The sequence below is a fragment of the Rutidosis leptorrhynchoides genome, chromosome 3 (genome assembly GCF_046630445.1).
Source record: "Rutidosis leptorrhynchoides isolate AG116_Rl617_1_P2 chromosome 3, CSIRO_AGI_Rlap_v1, whole genome shotgun sequence".
Classification (NCBI taxonomy): domain Eukaryota; kingdom Viridiplantae; phylum Streptophyta; class Magnoliopsida; order Asterales; family Asteraceae; genus Rutidosis; species Rutidosis leptorrhynchoides.
Genome location: NC_092335.1, coordinates 150,595,980 through 150,611,750, shown reverse-complemented (window position 1 = coordinate 150,611,750; position 15,771 = coordinate 150,595,980). Strand labels below are relative to the sequence as shown.

Below are 15,771 nucleotides of genomic sequence, written 5' to 3'. Positions count from 1 at the left end.
TTGCAAAGATTGCAACTAACAAAAGAGAGAAACTAAGGTTGTGAGAACCATTGAAGCCAATCCATAATATGACCCTTGCAACGTCGTGAAATCCAATCGTATGAAAGAACTTGAACCTCGCTAAATAAAGATGGGACCGTCTCGAGCTTATTCTTGAACACCTTTGCATTTCGATTCTTCCATATAATGTAACAAACCACCCAACAAACCGCTTGCCATTGGTTCCTTTTTTGATCATGTGCTACGCAGCCGAAGGTACCATTAAAAATATCCTCATACCCGAATAAAGCCGAATTATACCCCCACCATTTAAGGACTTTCGCCCATATGTCTATGGTCATTTGACAAGAAAAAAGTATATGTTCCACCGTCTCAATGTCACCATCACAAATCGGACATCTCACGCTGTTCAAATCGATGCCCCGTTTATCTAACTCGAACCTTACCGGTATACGACCTAATCTCGCCCATCAAATAAACACCTCTACTTTTTTTGGAACCAAACCATTTCGCAACGACTCAATTGAATTAACCGCACGTGGTAGGATGACTTTGTCCACTAGAACCGAACAGTCCTTGACCATATATGTACCCTTCGAATTGAGATTCCAGCTCCAACAGTCTTTTTTATCTTCGATCAGCTGCAAGTTCCGAACAGTATCTCGCAATTCAGTTAGTTCACTATTCGTTTGTCCCATAGGTGGATAGGCCCAATTGCCGAGCCCATCTCCCTTAAATTCTTCGGTTTTGTTACTGATGTTGATATCTTTGTCAATCTCGAGCCTGTATAATCTTTTGAATTTGTCTTTGAGGCTTGCGTTCCCCACCCAAATGTCATTCCAAAAAGAGGTGCTTTTCCCGTCCCCGAGCAAGCGTATGAAAGACTTAGAGAAAGAAATCCCTAACCCGTCCACATGATTTCCTGCAACACAAATAGAATTCCAAAGGCTAGCGTTTGGTTTTCGGACAAGCCCGTTTCCAAGCACAAGACCTCCATTAGAACCATAAATGCTACGAATTACGGCGACCCACAAAGTGTTAGTTTCGGTTTTAAACCTCCACCACCACTTACAAAGAAGAGCTAAATTTTTACTTTTTAAGGACATGATATTTAAACCTCCTTCTTCGTGAGGAAGAAGGATTTTTTCCCACTTAACCCATGACATTTTAGAGTTAGAACCCGTCCCGCCCCAAAAAAATTTCCGTCTCACACTCTCGAGAGAATTTAGCACACAAGTAGGGGCACGAAAGAGCGAGAAGTAATAGAGAGGTAGGCTAGAGAGAACCGACTTAACTAAAGTTAACCGTCCACCGAATGAAATCATTTTTGCTCTCCAGTCCGCTAACCTCTTGTTAAATTTCTCGATCACCGGGGACCAATCATTCAATTTCTTCATCTTATTACCCACGGGAATACCCAAATACATGAAAGGCAACCGACTTGCAAGACATGAACACCAAGACGCAAGAGCTTCCACGTTATCATTACTAATGCCTATCCCAAATAATTGACTTTTATTATAATTAACCTTCAACCCCGAAGCCCGTTCAAAACATTCCAACAAGTACAATAAATTTCGCGCATTACGTCTACTCCATTCGCCAAAAAAAATCGTATCATCCGCATATTGCAAATGAGAAATGACGACTTTATCATTACCCACCTCCACCCCTTTATACATCCCTCTCTCAACCGCCTTTTTCGTTAGGATATTAAGTCCCTCCGCTGCAATAATAAAAAGGAAAGGTGATAAGGGATCACCTTGGCGAACGCCCCTTTTAAGATTAAACTCACTTGTCGGAGACCCGTTTATGAGAATGGAGATTGTAGCCGATTTAAGACACGAGGAAATCCACTTACACCATTTGGTACCGAACCCCATACATTTCATCACTTCAAGAAGATAATCCCAATTAATCGAATCAAAGGCTTTCTCGAAGTCTACCTTAAAAATTAGGCCGTGCTTTTTGTTTCGTTTAAGATCTTCGACCACTTCATTTGCAACTAACGCACCGTCTAGAATATATCTACCCCCAAGAAACGCACTCTGTTCCTTCCCTACAAGACTAGGTACCACTTTACAAATTCTCAAAGACAACATCTTCGCGATAATTTTATAATAACTGCAAATAAGACTAATCGGGCGATAATCACTAAAACTCAGCGGGTCCGATTTCTTCAGAATAAGGGAAACAAAAGAGGCATTGCAACCCTTTGAAAACTCGCCAAAAACCCAAAACCAGTTGATAGCACCTACCAAATCATCTTTGATTATGGACCAAAACTTTTTGAAAAAACCAAAGTTGAACCCATCCGGTCCCGGGGCCTTCGAACTTCCACAACATTTGACCGATTCCCAAATTTCCCCTTCCGTGAAAGGAGCTTCTAAGAGCTCGTTGTCCGCTGATGTAATCAATTCAGAAAACAGCCCTTCAAGGCTTGGTCCATCCGAATTATGTACCTCGAATATGCTTTTAAAATGGTTGAAAGCAACTTCTTTGATTGTATTAGGATTTTCACACCAAGACCCATTAACATTAATCCCCCAGATGTTGTTTTTATTATATTTCCTCTTTAAGGAATTATGAAAATATTTTGAGTTTTCGTCTCCATCGATCATCCAACGAACACGAGCTTTCTGTTTTAGCATCCCTGTCTTGATTTTTTCCTTTTCCATCCATGTTTTTCTCGAGTTTAGCCATTTAGTCCGCTCTTCATCCTTTAAACTACCTACTTCTGCTTTCATTTCAAGATCCGTTACCACCTTTTTAACCGACTCAATCTCACAATCAAGCTTGCCAAAGTGAACTTTACTCCATTCTTTAAGGTCTCCTTTTAGTCTTTTTAACTTGTTACGAAAAACGCAATCCTTCCGGTTACCCCCCATTGGACCAGACCAAGAATCGGCAATAACCTTGTCAATACCCTCAACCACGAACCAATCATCAAAGATTTTAAACGGTTTAGGCCCAAAATCCACTTCACCATCCGACATCATAATAGGACAATGATCCGATACAGTTCTATCTAAAGCCACCACTTTTAGATCGGTCCAAAAGCTAAGAAAGTCGTCCGAAACCAAGAATCTATCTAGTTTACTCATTTTCAACCCATCATCACTAACCCTAGTAAATTTCCTCCCACCCAAAGGAATGTCCACTAAACTATTTCTATCAATAAACTCGTTAAACCTCCTAGCCCGATTATAAAAAAATTCACAATTCAATCTTTCCGACTTATCTCTAACCTCATTAAAGTCCCCACAAATGACCCACGACACACCATCAATACACAAGATCTTGTCCAGCGAATCCCAAAACTTACATTTATTGGCGTCATCATGCGGACCGTACACATTGACAATAATCGATTCATTTCCCGACTGTTTCCATTTCCCCCGTATAGCAATAAAAAAGTCACCAATTAGCTCACTATAAACCTCGAAGATGTTTTTATCCCAAATTATTAATTGTCCCCCCGACTTACCAATCATTTCTTTTTGAACATACCCACAATCATTAGAACCCCAAAGCCCGAATATCCAATTGTCGACAAGGTTATGACATTTAGTTTCTTGAAATGCTAGAATAGAGGGCCTTTCGACCAAACATAAGCTTTTAACATCACCAAACTTACTTTCTTTCCCGGACCCGAACCCACGAATGTTTAAGGAAATAATCTTCATAAATAAAAAGAAGATACGAACAGAGAAAGAAGACACTTACATATCTTTCTTGGTCCATTTTAGACCAAGATTGGTGCCGAATTCCTCAACTCCAATACTGTTTTCCGATATCAATTGGCTCACCTCCTTCTTCTTGCTATTCCTAGACGACGATGGTTTCTTACTCAGTTTCGATCTTCTACTACCACATGTCACACAATTAATCCCACTTGGATCCTCAACGCCTTTCCCTTTCCTAGTCGATTTTTTCGCATGTAAAATTTTCGATGAAGCTTTCCAGTTGCCGATGGAATTCCAGCAGCAATTGGACGAATCAGAAGCATAAACAACCCCTTTACTTGCTTTTTTAGGCAAATAGTTGTTAGCGGTATCCATAACATTCAACGAGGATGTATCACCGGAAATCTTAGCCTTCTCCACCCCGTTACCACCGTAGTTCTTACCTGGACTTTTACATTCTTCTTCATCCGATGAGCAATCGGTATCACCGAGATCCTCTATCACCACATTATCTCTTGGATCGGCCGACCTAATGACATTAAACTTATTTTGATTAATAGGCCCATCAACACTAAGCACCTTTGCTGGATTATCACGAGATACTGGGCCAGATTTATCAACATGAAAGTTGGGCCCATTTAAGTTGAAGTGAGCTGACCCAACACTAGTACCCGAATAACAACCCTCAGGATTTACTTTTTTATTCGAGACATCAGACCTCACCTTGGTATCCGGAGTCTTGGACTTGGAGATATTTGCATCTATAGGTGATTCTTGCACATTGGACAAAAAAGCATCATCATTATTATCTTTATCAAAAGGTTGCCTAATTCCCATGCAGGAAGACCCATCATCTTCCACCTGCAATGGTAAGCTGCCATGACCGCCACCATTCACCTGACCTTTTTCCGATCGAATCTCCCCATCTTCAAGTTCATCGGAAGCGTCATCACCGGACAAAGAATCCGGAATTTCTTCCTCATCTTCCGAACTGTCCCAATCCGACTGTGGAATATTTTCCAAATCAAGTTCTATTTTATCATCACATGATAAAATATGGGAAAATTGTGTTATGATATGGAACATGTATACATTACCATCAGATAGATATTAAAAAATTAGACAATTTAGACTAAGATATCACTTGAATTGGATTTTTAAACTCGTTTTATGCTCAATTAATTACTTGTGACAACAGTTACCGTTTGTAACTTTACCAGACTCGTATGATTAAATAATTTAAATCCTGGAATACATGCTATTGAAATCTAAAAAGTATTTGATTAGTACTTTCCTTTTCATGTAGATATTGCATGCTAATTGTTCCTAGATGTCTGGATATATGCACCCGAAAATGACCACATGAATGGGATCGAAATCGTCTCGTGTGCACATAGAATGGCCTAACATGAAATAGGAGTTGTTTTGAGACTTGTTCTCCTGATATGTTAATATTTGGATTTTAATAAGAAAATTAAATTTGTATGTCAACATGTTAAGCCTTATGCATTGTGTGCTACATGGGTCGTAAAACGCAATGTCTAGATTTTGTCCAAATCAAAATACCAGACTTTCGGTGCAAAATTTTACAAATTGGCTAAACCAAAAGCTTAAATTTTGAGATGTTTGTGATCATCTCTCACTGGCCATGTGTCTTTTGCATTTTTCTAGAATAAATGATAAATGTTATAAAACTGGTGCGCAAGCAGAAACTGTTGTGTGCAAATTGAACTATATATACAAATCTATAAATGATATGACATGATGGCTTACATATTTGAAAAGGTAATTTAATGATATAAACATGTACCAAGTGCCATATTTCTAGGTTGTATGAATTGTGACTTATGTGAGATTGTTGAGCATCGTTAACATGAAAGCGTAAGACAAGTATGCTAGAAACACTGTAACGATAAACTGAGGTCTGAAACTTGTATATTTACTTTGGTTTGACTCCATGACCATTATAACATGACCTACTGGTATGTTTGACTTAGGTTGACTATCATTGACCAAGTTTGACTTTTGTTGACTTGCATGTACTTGTTGACTTGTGTTGACTTTTACTACTTAATCGAGTCGGTCTGAGCAATAGGACTACTAATACTATGGATCAACATCTATTTTACATAGACTTATGTGATAACCTATATATGTATCTAGGTTGCATTCTACAGTTGTAACTATATTCTTTACTTATGCTTACCGCGTTATTTATTGAGTACTCAAGGTGAGTCTACGGTTCCATTTTCACTAATACTTTTGGGATGAGATACATGCTACTTTCAAACTGTTTCTAAACTGTTTACAAATGTTTTTACTTTAGACACGAGTACTTATTATACATATGAGTTATTGTTCAGAAATCCCTTCGCTTGAATACTTTAATTACCTTTTGGTATGCGCGAACTACATGGACGGATCCGTTAGGTTAGATAAGCCTCACCCTGCTTAACTTGGGTGCATGTTCTTCGTACAATTTTACACTCGAACAAGTGTATGCTGTATATGGGGTAAAGGATAAGCGTAGTTCTAAACTACTCGTGGTGTTAAGTTAGTATTCAAGTGCTCATAAGATGTATGTACTTTTACAACACTTGGGTTGTACGTTATAAAATCTCATTGTCTTAACAAATAATTATTTTTCTGAATACTATTTTCGGACACTGTTTTTATGTTACTTAAACATGTGGTTTACAAACAGGAGAAACAAAAACATTTTTGTTGTGTTACACAATTGAAACATGACACATTGTTGTCTACAAACATTTGAAACATAACATTTGCTGTCTACAAACTTTTAATACGAAACCTTTGTGGTCTAATACCGATAAACGTTTACTGATATCTGATTTATGATAACTGATTTCTGAATACTGATTTCGGATACTGATTACTGATAAAAGATTTTGATAACTGATTTTTGAAAATCGATTTCTGAAACATACTAGTATTTGTTTACTTAAACATGTAGATTTACACAACATTATTGTTGATCCATTTTGCATGTTTTATCTTAGGTATTAATTGTTTCCGCTGTAGAATTTGTTGCTACATAGAAATCAAGCCATGTACTGGGACCCGAGTTAACATCACCGTTAATGGACTTTGACAGGGTGTTATATGTTTGGTGACATCCATCGCCAAATGTGAACCCGACTTTCAAAGCTAATACCCGCATCTTGACACGCTGCCTCGCCATTCATGACATACATCACCAGACGTGAGTCTAAGTTTCCTTTTTTTCCTCCTTTCTTTGTTCAATCATCTTCAATAAGATGCAACAAATTCATGGAGGCATATATATGACAATAACACAGTAATTAAATAGGAACAAAATATTTGAAAACAATAACATATTAAAGAATAAATAACACCACGTTCATTGAAGTAACAATGTATACAAAAAATTATTAAGTATATATTAGTAATCTATCTATCTATAAGATCATATAAATCTCTAAAATGTTGATTTCATAAATAAGTATTATCCAAGTTTAAAAAAAAATCAAAAATAAAGAAAAAATTTCTAGACTTTTCATGATGTCATTAAAATAATTAATTATATTTAATAAAGATAATAACATGTTCATTGTATAATATATGAACCATTATGTACAAACTTATGATAAAACACCCCCATGATCATATGTACAATATTTGAAACATTATGTACAACCTTATGGTAAAACACCTCAATGATCATATGGACAATATTTGAAGCATATGTACAACTTTATGATAAAACATCCTCATGACCATATGTACAAACTTTAAAACAAATTATACAATCTTTTACAAAGCACCCTATGAACATATTTACAAACTTTGAAGCACATCGTACAACCTTCATATAATAATTGTATTTTAATTCTTTTAAAAAAAATTAAGAGGCATTTGTAATAACTAATAATTATTATTAAAAATATAAATACTCAATTTTAGAGTAAACTTTATTATTTTTAAATTATTAATATTTAAATATGGGTTCTCTTTACTGTATTAATTACGTTACATATGTATACGAAATAGATGTTTGAATAAAATGTAGTAATGTAGACTTTTATGAAAAGGAAAATAGTAATTGCGATGAAAATTTGAAGAAGTTCGTGGGAGAATAAATGTAGTTAATCTATTCTGACTAAATTAAGTATATCAATATGTGTGTAAAAACAACGACAAGTTTCTTAGTCGGAATCTGTGGTTTTACTGGTCATTAAACTAAATGACTTTAGCATTTACGTTCACTTAATGTCTTAATACCTAAAACATATCATTGTGTTTCGTTTAACAAAACCGTAGTGTGTGTGTGTGTGTGTGTGTATATATATATATATATATATATATATATATATATTATATTTCTAAATTGTAACAAATTTTTGAAAAAATGTCGACAGTCCTGTTATGTTGGATTTAATTGAGATTTCGATGGATATACTTGAGAAAGTCCGATGGAAATAGTAATGGGTTATAACCATTAATTTTTATTTTTCAATTTTTTTTTGTTTAAAAAGTAACATAAACATTTTAAAAAATGAAAAACGTTTTCGAAAAAAAACTAATTCAACGATAGATACTAAGACAAGAAACCCAATTAGATTCGTTCCTAGAAAACGACCAACAAACGAACTATCTATACTGAACCTCATTTACTTAACCTGAAACAAAATCAGAAACTATCACTAATAAAAGTAATAAACAACAACACCCAAAGGAAGCTAGTAAACCCGAAACTGATAAGAAAGAAATCAAATATCCTTTATGAATACGTCAATCCTCCATTTCACCGCCTTGAACCAATATCTTCTTACGTTTTGTTAAGTAACCAAGCAATTATAATTATTATTATTATAGACATTCTTTAGGATCAACCAAACACACCCCTTGGTAATTGACAGAAAATTCGTTAGTTTCACACAATATCACTCTTGTTGTTAATTACTTTAACACAAACATTAAACATTATGCATCTAGAGATCATCTAAATTTATTATCATGTTTTGTCTCAGATGATGAGTTTAAATCCAAGCTCGATTGTCCTTCAACTATTCGCCATAGATTTCTCGGATTGATAGCCAAACATGCCAATTGAATCTTACGTTCTTTATTCTTTTTGAAATTCATTTATAACGTTTTGCTTGTATTTCGTTTAGAGTCATTGGTGCATTTCAACTTTTACTAATGAAAACTCATGTCATCTAATTTATATATAAATTCGCCTAAAATCTAATCGAAAAATAAAAAAGGACACAATACATATGACTGTAAATTTATTTTTAGACAAAGAAAGTCATATATGGAAATGGAGGTAAAAATGTGTCTCTCACCACGGACAACTTATGTTGCATTTGAATTCGGCTTCATCATGTTTGTTTTTGTTTTCTATTCTTGTTGGGTTTGATGTTTTGTTAGGTTTTTATTGTTTTTAGTTTCTTTCTTGTTTTGTGTTGTTTAGGTGTTCTAGTTGGTATAGTGTTGTGTTTGCTGTGTTTCGGCAAGGCTTACATTTAGATAACATTTTTACCCATTAGAGTGTTTGATTTTAGCTTTCTAGTGGCGAGGCTTACCTTTTTTCTGTATTTTTTTTATGTATTTTGTATATAAGTACTCTGTTTGTACTTCATCCATTCCATAGTAATAGTTGTGGATAAAAATACCCAGTTTAATAAATATTACTGTAAATTTCTCACTTTACAGTTCTACTCTTTATTTTCTATTTATCTTTTTGTCTTATATGTGAACTTAAAAGTACTACTGATAATGCTGAAAACGAACATATATTTTATAGCATTATCCCTCAAGAAAGACAAGCTTTTAGTTGCAATTGTTCTATTTACAAGTGATATTTGTTTAAATAATAAAAGGTGAAGACAAAAGACAGACTCGACGAATTGAAGACGCAAACGACCAAAAAGCTCAAAAGTACAAAATACAATCAAAGAGGTTCCAATTATTGATTAGAAGCGTCTCAAAATTACAAGAGTACAAGAAGCGAAACGCAAAATACAAGATATTAAATTGTACGCAAGGACGTTCGAAAATTCGGAACCGGGACCAAAGTCAACTCTCAACGCTCGACGCAACGGACTAAAAATTACAAGTTAACTATGCACATAAATAAAATATAATATTTAAATAATTCTTATAATTATTTATATATTATATTATTATTTATAAACGTCGGCAAGAAAGAAAACAAAGATATGTGACTTCTCCCAGCTGGCCATGCGATCGCATGACCTGGAGGCACAAAAGCCATGCGATCGCATGGCTCTGAAATCCAGCCCAGGTCCTATAAATTCAACGCGTTTTGGCCAAAATAAACACATCTTTTTCTTTCTCTCTATCATACGATATATATATATATAATATATATATATATATATATATATATATATATATATATATATATATATATATATATATATATATATATATATATATATATATATATATTTTAATTTTAATTTTAATTTTAATTTCTAATAATAAGGGTATGTTAGCGAATGTTGTAAGGGTGTAAGTCGAAATTCTGTCCGTGTAACGCTACGCTATTTTTAATCATTGTAAGTTATGTTCAACCTTTTTAATTTAATGTCTCGTAGCTAAGTTATTATTATACTTATTTAATAGCGAAGTAAGCATGATGTTGGGCTAAAAATATTAAAATTGGGTAATTGGGCTTTGTACCATAATTGAGGTTTGGACAAAAGAACGACACTTGTGGAAATTAGACTATGGGCTATTAATGGGCTTTATATTTGTTTAACTAAATGATAGTTTGTTAATTTTAATATAAAGATTTACAATTGGACGTACCTAGAAATAACTATATACACTCGATCGGACACGATGGGCGGGATATTTATATGTACGAATAATCGTTCATTTAACCGGACACGGGAATGGATTAATAGTTAATAGACTTATTAAAACAGGGGTGAAATTATGTACAAGGACACTTGGCATAATTGATAACAAATTATTAAAACCTTGGGTTACACGCAGTCGATAACCTGGTGTAATTATTAAACAAAGTATTAAAACCTTGTTACAGTTTAAGTCCCCAATTAGTTGGAATATTTGACTTCGGATATAAGGATAATTTGACGAGGACACTCGAACTTTATATTTATGACTGATGGACTGTTATGGATAAAAACCAGACGGACATATTAAATAATCCAGGACAAAGGACAATTAACCCATGGGAATAAACTAAAAATCAACACGTCAAACATCATGATTACGGAAGTTTAAATAAGCATAATTCCTTTATTTTCATATTTAATTGCACTTCTAATTATTGCACTTTTATTTATTGTCATTGTATTTAATTGCACTTTTAATTATCGTACTTTTTAATTATCGCAATTTTATTTTATCGCACTTTTATTTATCGCAATTTCATTATCGTTATTTACTTTACGTTTAAAATTAAGTTGTATTTATTTTTAATATTTTACATTAGGTTTTATCTGCGACTAAAGTTTTAAAATCGACAAACCGGTCATTAAACGGTAAAAACCCCCCTTTTTATAATAATAATATTACTTATATATATATATATATATATATATATATATATATATATATATATATATATATATATATATATATATATATATTTTTTTGTATTTTTATAAGTTAAACTAATATAGCGTTAAGCTTTGTTTAAAAGATTCCCTATGGAACGAACCGGACTTACTAAAAACTACACTACTATACGATTAGGTACACTGCCTATAAGTGTTGTAGCAAGGTTTAGGTATATCCATTCTATAAATAAATAAATATCTTGTGTAAAATTGTATCGTATTTAATAGTATTTCGTTGTAAAAATAATACTATTTCCTAGTACACCTCGCACACATCAAGTATTTTTGGCGCCGCTGCCGGGGACAATTCTGCTTAAACGCCGGAAGCGCAACGCTATAGAAAAAAAGATTTTTTTTTACTTTTATAAAACTACGTTTTTGTAAAAATACGTCTTAATATATTCAAAAATATAAAAAGAAAAACAAAATTTAAGTATTTTTAAGAGTTTGTTAAATATATAAGTTTTATAAAGTTTTTTTATTTTTATTTTGTAAAAATATAAGTTTTATTTAATTTAAATAATTATATTATATAAATATCTAAATCAGAAAAAAAAAACAATTTATTCGAGGCCCGGTACTGTAGCAGCCCGTAACCTGGCCCGTAACCTTAGCTCATGCGATCGCATAAGCCCGAAGGCAAATTCTCATGCGATCGCATGGACCTGTCTGACACGCCACAAACAACCCTAAAACAGCAATCATTACGGTAATTATTATTATTATTAATTCTAAACCCTAATTAGGGTTAATTAAAATATAATTTGTTTTAGTTTTTATTTTATTTGTATTATTACGTTATAATTAGTTTAATTAAATTATAAAATTAATAGTTTTAATAAATAAATAATATAAAAATAATAATATTTTTTATAAAAATTGTACTTTTTACAACTTTAAGTATATTTTTATATTTTGTTCCTTTTTAATTCGTTTTAGCGTAATATTTGTATTTTTTGCTCGTTTTTAGTTTCAAGATATAGTTTTTGCCATAGTTATTTTTATTTCTAGATTTTTAAGCTTTGCCGTAAAATCCCTTAAGTGCTTTTTCTTTAGACTAAGATTTAGGTGCTTTAGAATTTTGCGACGCCATTTTTAAATTTTAGTACCTTTCTAAGTTATTGCCATTTGGGATATAGAATTTCTTTTAAGCTTTAATAATTTTAGACGCAACTTTTAATTTTTAGTTTTTAGTTCCTTTTTAAGTTTCGACGCGCTACTTTCTTATTTTCATTTTTCAACACTTTTTATTTTTCGACGTTTTTCGACGCGCTCTTTTTCTTTCTTATTTCTCGACATTCTAGTTTTAGGACTTAGATTTTTTTCAATTTCTTCTCTAAAATTTCTTTAAATTACGAAAAATTATTTTTAATTGGTTAAATTGATAGACATCAAAATTTTCTGGTTCGTAGTAATAGTTGGATTTGTACGTGGACCGGGTTATTGGAGCCAAACAGTACTCAATTATATTGAGACCAAACGAATCCTGCCCCTCTGCTGCATCTTTTGGCTATTCGAAACGTGGGCAAAATCAGAAAAGTCTATTAATTTGATAACTTATATAATTTTTCTTTCTTTTTAAAAACTAATAGGATATTCAGTGAATGCACCGAGCAAAACGTTCACCACCTTTTGTACGTTCACTACCTGTAACTCGATCTAGACATCTAGCAAATATTGTCGCCGTTGATTTTTCTTTAGAATCGTCATCTAGTCGACCAAGTACTCCAATTCAAATTTCCGATAATCCATTTTTTGAACCCGACCTCACAATTGAGAATCCGGAGAATATTCAGGGACAATTCATAGATCCTGAACCATTAATCTTTCCTCCGGAACCACCAATCATTCAAACAGAGATTGTTGAGGAACCAACCATTAAATCAGAATCCTATAGTGATTCAGATTCAACAAATTCAATCATGGAAAATCTGGAACCTCTAAGTATGGAAGACCGAATGAGAGCTAAACGCACTGGCCAAGGACACGCAATTACTCAACCTGACATAAATGATCCAGATTATGAAATCAAAGGACAAATTCTACATATGGTAACTAATCAATGCCAATTTAGTGGTGCACCGAAGGAAGATCCAAATGAACATCTTCATACCTTTAATAGGATCTGCAAACTATTTAAAATAAGAGAAGTAGAGGATGAACAGATATATCTCATGTTATTTCCCTGGACTTTAAAGGGAGAAGCCAAAGATTGGTTGGAATCGTTACCTGAAGGGGCGATTGATACATGGGACGTTTTAGTTGAAAAATTTCTTAAACAATTCTTTCCGGCATCTAAAGCCGTGAGACTTCAAGGAGAAATTGTTACGTTCACACAAAAGGCAAACGAAACTCTATATGAGGCGTGGACAAGATTTAGAAAATTATTAAGGGGATGTCCGCAACATGGTTTAGATACCTGTCAAATAGTACAAATATTCTACCAAGGATGCGACATCACTACAAGGAAATACATCGATATAGCAGCTGGTAGTTCCATTATGAAGAAAACAGCAACCGATGCTTACAAAATTATTGATAACACTGCTTCCCACTCACATGAGTGGCACCAAGAAAAAGATATCGTTAGATCATCTAAAGCAGCTAGAGCCGATTCTAGCCATGACTTAGATTCCATTTCCACAAAGATAGATGCTGTCGAGAGACGAATGGAAAAGATGACTAAAGATATCCACTCAATACGAATTAGTTGTGAGCAGTGTGGAGGACCACATTTGACAAAAGATTGTCTCCGTATTGAACTAACAATGGAACAAAGAGAGAATGTTTCATACATAAACCAAAGGCCTGGAAATAATTATCAGAATAATTATCAACCACCAAGACCGATCTACAATCAAAATCAGAATTATAACCGAAATGTTCCATACAACAACCAATAAGGTCCAAGCAATCAACAAGTATCCAATAATACTTACAATCAGCAAAGACCTAATTTTCAAAACAAACCACCACAAATCGATGATAAAAATCCAAATTTAGAAGACATGATGTCGAAGCTAGTTGATTCTCAAACACAATTTTTCACATCTCAGAAACAAACCAATGAACAAAATGCTCAAGCATTTAGAAATCAACAAGCTTCTATTCAAAATCTGGAACAAGAAGTGAGCAACCTAGCAAGGCTAATAGGTGAAAGAAAACCGGGAAGTCTACCTAGTGATACAAATGCTAACCCCCGAAATGAAACAGCTAAAGCCATTACCACAAGAAGTGGTATTACACTTAAACCACCTGAAATACTTGTAATTTCTGATGAAGCTATTCCAACTCCACAAGAACCACAATCTGAACAAGATAAGAAAAAAGAACTGGTAGTTGAAAAGGTTAATGAAGATAAGACAGTTAAGGCTAAACCTTATGTTAAACCATACCAACCACCACTTCCTTACCCAAGTAAAATAAGAAAAGAGAGACTTGAAGCGGAGCAATCCAAATTCTTGGATATGTTTAAACAGATAAATGTCAATCTTCCTTTCATTGATGTGATTTCAGGAATGCCTAGATATGCTAAATTCTTGAAAGATCTAATCACTAATAGAAAGAAAATGGAAGAACTCTCGGCTGTTACTATGAATGCTAATTGTTCAGCAGTGCTGTTGAATAAGATACCAGAAAAATTATCTGATCCAGGAAGTTTCACAATTCCATGTTTTCTGGGTAGTCTTAGTTCAATAGAAGCATTGGCAGACTTAGGTGCTAGTATAAATTTAATGCCGTATTCACTATACGTTAAGCTAGACCTTGGAGAATTGAAACCAACACGAATAAGCATACAACTATCCGATCGATCAGTAAAATATCCTAGAGGGATAATGGAGAACATGCTAGTTAAAGTTGGTACTTTAGTATTTCCAATAGATTTTGTTATTTTGGACATGGAAGAAGATTCTCGAGTACCTCTCATATTAGGAAGACCATTCTTAAACACGGCCAAAGCAATAATAGACGTGTTCGGTAAGAAATTGACCCTAAGTATAGAGAACGAGAGTGTTACCTTTTCAGTTGATAGAGCTATGCAACAACCGCAATCTGCAGATGATACGTGTTATTATATTCAAACTATAGAATCACATGCAGAATTGTTAGAAGAATTTCCAGAATTACAAGGAACAGGAGAATGTTCTTTAGGAGAAGGAACTGAACCAATTGATGAAACTGAAATGTTAGCTACACTTATGGCTAATGGATATGAACCAACAACAGAAGAAATTCAAATGTTAAAAGAAGAATACAGATATCGATATAAATCATCGATAGAAGAATCACCGACATTAGAGTTAAAGCCACTTCCAAACTATTTGGAATATGATTATTTACATGGTGAATCTGAATTACCTGTAATAATATCATCTTCTCTTACTGAAAATGAAAAATCACAACTCATTTCTGTGCTAAAAGCTCATAAACCAGCTATTGCATGGAAAATTCATGATATTAATGGAATAAGTCCTTCGTATTGC

At 33.6% G+C, this 15,771-nt stretch overlaps 1 protein-coding gene across 1 annotated transcript; it reads right to left on the bottom strand.

Moving 5' to 3' along the window:
- Nucleotides 1-32: 32 nt before the first annotated feature.
- On the bottom strand, nt 33-341 carry LOC139900496 (uncharacterized). Its single transcript, XM_071883264.1, has one exon. The coding sequence runs from the start codon at nt 339-341 to the stop codon at nt 33-35; it is 309 nt and encodes a 102-aa protein (XP_071739365.1).
- Nucleotides 342-15,771: the final 15,430 nt, after the last annotated feature.

What these genes read in the sequence shown, in the direction of transcription:
- LOC139900496 (XM_071883264.1), bottom strand. Translation starts at nt 341, where the DNA reads ATGACCATAGACATATGGGCGAAAGTCCTTAAATGGTGGGGGTATAAT.